Source organism: Podarcis muralis, chromosome 4, assembly GCF_964188315.1.
Source record: "Podarcis muralis chromosome 4, rPodMur119.hap1.1, whole genome shotgun sequence".
NCBI classification, from domain to species: domain Eukaryota; kingdom Metazoa; phylum Chordata; class Lepidosauria; order Squamata; family Lacertidae; genus Podarcis; species Podarcis muralis.
In genome coordinates this window covers 1,538,887-1,546,330 of record NC_135658.1, presented here as the reverse complement: position 1 = coordinate 1,546,330, position 7,444 = coordinate 1,538,887, and the positions used below count along the sequence as shown (strand labels likewise).

Sequence of the window (7,444 nt, the reverse complement as noted above, 5' to 3'; positions counted from 1 at the left end):
GATGAAGGCGCAATGGGAGACACAAGGGAAATGTCCGGGATGACTCAAACCCAGAGCTTCCCTCAATGAGCCTCCAAAAAGGGGGTGTCTACGATTGGCAGGACGCCGGGGAAAGAGGGGCTGGAGTCTGGCTTGAAAGAGGGGGGCAGTGATTTGTGGGGAACTGGGCCAGTTGGGATCCAAGAGTCGGAGGCAGGGAACGCTTCAGAGCTGGAGGAAGAGGAGGATGAGGCAGGCCAGGGAAGGGCCAGGGGCTTCCCCACCTTCTCCTGAACCTCCGTCTCCCAGAACCAGGACCGGACTGAAGAGGGAAGAGCAAAACAAGGATTATTTGGGGGTAATTATCCTTGCAATTTTCACCCAGAGACAGGAGGGAAAGGGCTTCCCTTGCAGTTCGTCTCAATACCTGGCTCTCGTTCTGGCATGGATTGTGGGCGGCAGGGAGGCGCTGAGTGCAAAAGCACTTTGCCTGCCAAAAAACCTCCTGTGCCACCATTAAGAAGCAGAGGTTCTCTTGTTAATTAGAGCTTAATTGGACTAAAGTGCAGGTGCATGCTAGAAAAGATGAGATCATAAACTGCAAAACAGAACCAGCAGCAAGGTTGTTAAGGTTGGAACTTGAATCATTGGAAATTAATAAAAATGCTTAAACAAAAGGAATAAGAAGAGGGAATGGTTCCTCTTGAGTGACAGAGGACAAAGAAGCCCCCCCCACACACACACACTTTTCTAGCCCACCGCCAGCTAGCTAACAGGAGGGGTCTTCCCCCCAGGCCTGTTCCCCCCCCCCCCATCCCAGAGAAAGAGACACAGGAAACCAGGTCAGATTGCAGAGGAAGGATTTATTAGAGGGTCAAGCATCACATTGGGGCAGGAAGGGGTGGCCCCCACCCCACCCGGTGGGTGGCGAGACCAGCAGGAGACGGCCGCTTCTCCCTGGGGGTGTCTCAGTGGTACCGGCGGGCCAGCGCATGAGCCACCACCTTGACCAGCTTGTGGAAGGCATGGTGGTAAGCAGGGGTGAATTCCTTCCCAAAGCGCGCGGCCAGCATGGTGATGAGGACCTCGCCCAGGAGCTGGAAGAGAAAAGAGGGGGTGACTCCTTCCGCCAGGGGGCCCATGTGCGGAACGCCCTCTCCCCACAACCCCCACCCCATGCAGCCACAGCTGGCGGCTGTGGGGTCAAGCCAAGCCCAAAGGCCAGCTGGGATGGATGAAGGGGTTTGGGGTCCCCTGGAAGGAGGCTGGTCCAGGAGGCAACAGACAGAACCCCACACCGTCCCAGGCTGACATTGCCATGCCAGGAGAGTTTGGTGCCAAGAAGCAAACTGGCCCCTGCCAGGGACCTCCTGGGCTCGGCCTCTGCTAGCCGGACAGATCCTTGCTTGACCAGGGACAAGTCAGAAGGAGGAAGGGCAAAGGCCCACAGGCTCCATTTGAAGGGCCAGAAGGCAAGAGAGTCCATCGAGTTGCCCTTCTTTCCGAGGTAAAGGGGTTGGCTTGCTCAGGGCGTGGCTGAAGGTGCCCACAGATGAAGGGAGGCCACGCTGACTCGCCAGGAGATGACACCACGAGGATTGTGAAAGAAAGAAGGAACTCTCCCCTACTTGGGTATGTGGGTTTAGTTAAAATTCATTGATTTATATCTCTATATCGCTGCTTCATAAAAAATGCATCACATAAAAATATATGGTAAAATCACACAAAGTTTAAAACAAGTTAAACGCATGAGAAAAGAGAAGGCTGGAACTTGTTTTCTGGTGCGCAAGAGGGCAGGATCCAAACCAATGGATTTAAACAACAAGAAAGGAGATTCCCATTAGATATTAAGAGGAACTTTCTGAAGATTAAGAGCTTTTACGGACTCCCTTGGAAGACTCTCCTTCACTGGAGGTTGTTAAGCAGAGGGTGAGGAGCCGTCTGTCATGAGATTCCCTCAGGGGTTTGGACTAGATGTCCCTCGGGGTCCCTTCCGACAGAACAGTTCTATGATTCGTGTGTGGGGATTGTGACCCTGCAGAGGGGACCTCAGGCACCCATCCCCCCCGCCCTCCCCCAGGCAGCCCTTGGGGCAGGCAGGCTCACCCCGAAGTTGACGGGGTCCACGTGGAGTTTGTCGCAGTGCAGCTCGCTCAGTTTGGCAAAGGTCTCCTTGATCTTGTCGAGGTTCTTGATGGCCTCTCCAAAGGAGGCAAGGACCTTGTGGCCGTGCTGCTTGACTTTGGCATTGGCACAGATGGCAGCAGGGCTGGAGATGTCCCCAAAGTGAGTGAATAATCTCTGGGTCCAGGGGAAGACGATCATCATGCTGGAGAGAAGGAAGGAAGGAGAAAGAAGAAGAAGAAGAGGAGGAGGAGTTTGGATTTCATACCCCGCTTTATCACTACCCGAAGGAGTCTCACAGCGGCTAACGTTCTCCTTTCCCTTCCTCCCCCACAACAAACACTCTGTGAGGTGAGTGGGGCTGAGAGACTTCCGAGAAGTGAGACTGGCCCAAGGTCACCCAGCAGCTGCATGTGGAGGAGCGGGGAATCAAACCCGGTTCCCCAGATTACGAGTCCACCGCTCTTAACCACTACACCACACCGGGAGAGGCATGGATGGTCATTCTCCAGGTGGAAAGAGGAGAGCCTGCCCAGCCTGCCCAGAGAGGCAACCACCCCTGGCCTTACCAGGCAAGGGTCTCCCCACCCAAGGCGGCCACGTCCACTTTGCTCCAGCAAGTGTTGATGAGCTGCTTCTCTTCGGCGGTCCAGTGCACCATGATGGCTGGCTGTGAGCTTCTCTCGGCTGCTGGAGAAAACCTTCTGGGCTGAGCTGGAGCTCCTTCCAGGGCTGGAGCCTTTTATACCCTGGGCCAAAGCTCCTCCTCCTCCTCTGGGGCCCAGCTTGGTGGGGCTGAGGAGCAGGAGGGGGGAAGAGGCTGGCCGTGGGGTGTGGCGCCCTGGGCCGAGCAGGAGGCCCCAGATAGCTGCTTCTCTCTAGAAGACATCAGGCCCCAGCTGCTCTCTTTATCATCTCCTCGCAAGCACCAGGACCAGGACTGAGCACACAGCCCAGGAAGCTCACAGTCCGAGAGCCATTTTGAGGGGCAAAACACACCCCACAGATCTCATGGCATTTAGACCCATTGCACAGATGAAGGCGCAATGGGAGACACAAGGGAAATGTCCGGGATGACTCAAACCCAGAGCTTCCCTCAATGAGCCTCCAAAAAGGGGGTGTCTACGATTGGCAGGACACCGGGGGAAGAGGGGCTGGAGTCTGGCTTGAAAGAAGGGGGCACTGATCTGTGGGGATCTGGGCCAGTCGGGAGGCAAGAGGCAGAGGCAGGGGACGCTTCAGAGCTGGAGGAAGAGGAGGATGAGGCAGGCCAGGCCAGGGAAGGGCCAGGGGCTTCCCCACCTTCTCCTGAACCTCCGTCTCCCAGAACCAGGAGGGGACTGAAGAGGGAAGGGCAGAGGGAGCTTCCGTGCAGGCGCAGTCTCTGGCTGTGAGGAGCATAAACGGAGGGAGGGAGAGTCGCCCCTGTTGTTGCAGCTGCTCATAGAGTGCAGACCTGGGAACAGCTGCATCCTAGGGAGTGTTATATTGGGCAAGAAAGAGCTAGCTCTCTGCCATGTGCCTTCCTTGGCCTGGGAAGAGCCCCTGAAGCCGGCCATGCCAGCTCCATGGGAGGAGACAGAGCTGGGAGTGGATGGCTTTCAAGCACCGAGAGACTAGACTCCAGAGCTGGAGAAGAAGGTCTGTGAATGTTCACAGTTGGCTCTCTGCCGTGTGTCTCTCGTTGACCGTGAAGGGCAGCCCTTGGAGTTTCATGGAGAGGCTTCTGCAGGGAGCTCATTTATTTATGATCCACCCTTCCTGCAAGGTCCCAGGAGGGGCTGCAAGCTCAAAGCGCCTTCTCGGTAGTGGGTCCCGCCCTGCGGAACGCCCTCCCACCAGATGTCAAGGAAATAAACAACTGTCTGTCCGACTTTTAGAAGACATCTGAAGGCAGCCTCTTTAGGGAAGTTTTGAATGTTTGGTGTTTTATTGCTTTATTATTCTTAATATTCTGTTGGGAGCCACCCAGAGTGGCTGGGGAAACCCAGCCAGGTGGGCGAGATATAAATAATTACTACTACTACTACTAATAATAATAATAATAAACAAGAGTTTAAAGTAACTTGCCACATTTGTCTCTGTGGCCAGGCGATGCCTCCAGCTGCAGAGGCAGTCTACCTGTCTCCTTCCCTGGGGAACCTGGGTGGGGAGAGGGCTGCAGAAGAGGCGCCTGGTTGGCCAGACAGGATGAGGCCCTTCTGAGGTGGCCAGCATGCCCACATTGGCCACAGGATGGGCCAGAATTCTCCCAAGGGAAACCAGCCCCCAGAACCAGAGCCCAAGAGGCCCTTTCTCCCCTCCTCAGAAGGATCTTTGCCTCCAACCGACAGCGGAGCCACAGCAGAGCCCTCCTGGCAGGAGCCATTGGCATCTTCCTCCACGAAATTGTCCGATCTTCTTTCAGAGCCATCTCCGCCTCCTGTGGCAGGGAGTTCCACAGATTAACTCCGTGCTGCATGAAGAAGGACTTTGTAATCAGTCCTGAATCTCTTCCTGACATGTCAGGAGTTCTAGTGTTAGGAGAGAGGGAGGAAAGCTTCTCTCTTCCACTTTCTCCAGGCCAGGCGTCGGTTTATAAACCTCTGTCGTTTCGCCTTTTGCTCTCCCCTTTTCTCTAAACTAAAAAGGCCCCCAAATGCCAGCCTTTCCCCACAGGGCAGCTGCCCCCTCCCCTGGATCATTTTAGAGTGCCCTCCTTCCCCCTTTTCTGCCAGGGGTCTCAGGAGAGTCTCTCCTCCCCTGGGCCACCCGGAGACTTCTGGGCCCCTGAGCATCCAGCTGGTCCTCTCTGGTCAGGCCCCACGGAGGCCCCCCTGGGCCCCCCTGGGCAGAGCCCTCTGCTGCCTCTCCCCACAGACCCCAGCCTTCCTCCTCCTTGGCGCCCAAGATCTCTGAGGTCCCCTGGGGGCAAGTGGCCGGCAGATGCTTGAAAAAGGGAGGCTGGTTGAGACAGGAGTTTCCCAGACTTGTGCAGCAACTGAACTGGACTTGGGGGGTGTCCCATGGCCTGGGGGGCTGCCCCAGAGCCTGGGGGGCATTTCTGGCCATGTTCCCAGAAGCCACCAGGGCTCCACAGTCAGAGGCAGCGATGCTTCTGAATGCCAGGTGCTGGAATTGCAGGAGGAGAGACTTGCTCTGCGGCCGGATCCTGCGTTTGCGCTTCCCCTTGGGGAAGGCTGGACTCGATGGGCCCCCTTTGGCCTGACCCAGCCTGCTCTTCTTATGCTGAGAGACAGAGAGGTTACAGGTAAGGCAGCCGTGTTGGTCTGCCGTAGTTGAAACAAAATAAAAAAACTCCTTCCAGTAGCATCTTCTAGTGATGGTCTCTAAAGTGCTACTGGAAGGAATTTTTAAATATTTTTTTTTGAGAGAGAGGTTGTCTGTTTGTCTGGACTCTTTAGGACAGGGCGGGTCCGGCTTGAGGAGCGCATGAGGGCCCCCCCCATGTGGCTCTCCAGACTGTTTTGGGCCAGCCCTGTGGGGCCGGTCCAGGTGGGGTGGAGGCCACGCTTCCCAAGTCCTGGCACCCGGCTGACGGGCCCCTGGAGGACCTGGAGGGGGACTTCTCCTGGGGCTGTGGGTGCAGCAGGAGGGTGTGTGAGTGGAGCAGCCCTGGGTGCCTCTGAGGAGACCTGTTTGTGGGAGATTTGGGGTGTATCAGGCAGGAGGCGCCTCCTGGCAGGCGGCTGATAAAGGCAGCCCCTCCTGAGAGCTCTGCGGAGGAGACCTCAGCCTCTGGCGCCAGGAGCTTCTGAGAGGGGTGGCATTCGCTGCCTGAGCAAAGGGAACGGGTGGCACCAGCCAGGAGAGGTGGGGGCTCTGTGTGGGTTGTGGGGCGTCAGCCTGAGGCATGAGAAAGCAGCAGCAGCAGCACCTAGTGGCAAGCGAAACAATTCTGGATTATGATACGTGAAGAGCTTAAAAAGACATTCAGGAGTTCGATCTTTAAAAAAAACCAGAGGCATTTTTGCTGGGTTTGGTACTGAGTGACATCCCTAAGGATAAAAGGAATATATTCCTTTAGGCAGCTGCAGCAGCCAGAATTGTAGTGGCAAAAAACTGGAAAACCCATAAAATACCAGAATTATTAGAATGGAGAGCCGGATTTCTTGAATTCGCGGAGATGGCAAAATTAACAGCATCAATTAGAGGCTGCTACTCTAAGTGGCAAGCCAACAGTGGGGCAGGCCTTTGCCTCTGCACCCCACGGCGAAACCCTCAGGGCAAAGCCAGGGTCCTGTAAGCGGCAGACTTTGGAGAGGTTTGAGCAGCCCTGGAAGAAGACCCCCCCCCCTCAGCCCCCCCCCCCAGTGCCAAGTATGGAGGGAGAGCAGCTCCTTTACTTCACATTGCTGCCTGGCTGGTCATCCGCGAGGATCACATTCGCGTCCTTGGCTGTCACTTTGCAGCATTTCTGCCCCCCTCCCCACCCCCCCACAGCCCCTCTGGGTGCATTTCAGCTCTTAGCTGGGATTCCTACACGGGACCCCTGCCAACTCTGCCATTCTACGCTCCCCAAAGCAAGCCCCACTGCCAGCCCCCCAAATGCACCCTCTCCCAGTCACATCACTGAATGTGCAGTCTGGCATCTTCTCCTTGCAGCGGTCAGTTACCCCCCCCCCATGGACCTAGGAATCCAGGCAGACTGCCCCTGCACCTGGAGGTTCTATAAGGACGGAAGAAGAGGTGGCTGGATCAGTCCATTCATTCTCCCGTTCTCACAGGGGCCAAGCGGTTGCCTGTGACGCAAGAGCAACGCTCTTCCTGGGGTCCCGGCGTCTCCCTTTCTCATTTAGCAAAACAAAGGAGATGGTGTTGGACTTTCGGAGGAAGAGAGGAGAACTAACCCCGCTGGACATCGGGGAGGGCTATGTGGAGAGAGTCTCTTCCTTTAAATTCCTAGGAGTTTATCTCAGTGAAGACCTTACTTGGAAAATCAATACAACCCAGGTGGTTAAGAAAGCCCAAGAGAGACTCCATCTCCTCAGTCTTGGGAAAGAACGTGTCAATCAACATTTGATGATCTCCTTCTACCGGTCCACAATAGAAAGTGTCCTTTCCTACTGCATCACTGGCTTGACACCAACTGATAGGAAGTGCCTACAGAGGGTGGTGAATACAGCACAAGATATTATGGGCTGTCCCGGGAATCCGCTGGATGAAATAACAGAAGAACGTTGCCTCAGAGTGAGGAAAATTCTCAGGGATGATTCACACCCTGGCCGGCACTTTCTTGTTCTCCTGCCCTCAGGCAGAAGATATAGAAGCATGATTAGTCGCACCAACAGGGTAAAGAACAGCTTCTATCCGTGGGCTGTTAGGCTGCTGAATCAAAAGA

The 7,444-nt window shown here is 55.5% G+C and overlaps 2 protein-coding genes across 2 annotated transcripts in view; one reads left to right on the top strand and one right to left on the bottom strand.

The window, feature by feature from the left end:
* Nucleotides 1-7,444, top strand: part of LOC114589664 (uncharacterized) — a 999,511-nt gene that overhangs the window by 696,124 nt on the left and 295,943 nt on the right. The gene's annotated exons all lie outside the window — the stretch shown is intronic.
* LOC114595222 (hemoglobin subunit beta-1-like) lies at nt 823-2,832 on the bottom strand. Its single transcript, XM_077927987.1, has 3 exons — nt 2,673-2,832; nt 2,086-2,308; nt 823-1,076 (listed from the first exon to the last, which is right to left on the bottom strand). Exons 1-3 carry the CDS (start codon nt 2,762-2,764, stop codon nt 948-950), a joined length of 444 nt encoding a protein of 147 aa, XP_077784113.1. The 5' UTR covers nt 2,765-2,832; the 3' UTR covers nt 823-947.

What these genes read in the sequence shown, in the direction of transcription:
- LOC114595222 (XM_077927987.1), bottom strand. Translation starts at nt 2,764, where the DNA reads ATGGTGCACTGGACCGCCGAAGAGAAGCAGCTCATCAACACTTGCTGG. An exon ending in GGTGGGGAGACCCTTGCCTG is followed by an intron (nt 2,309 to 2,672) that starts GTAAGGCCAGGG and finishes CCTTCTCTCCAG; the next exon opens with CATGATGATCGTCTTCCCCT. An exon ending in TGGACCCCGTCAACTTCGGG is followed by an intron (nt 1,077 to 2,085) that starts GTGAGCCTGCCT and finishes TTTCTCTTCCAG; the next exon opens with CTCCTGGGCGAGGTCCTCAT.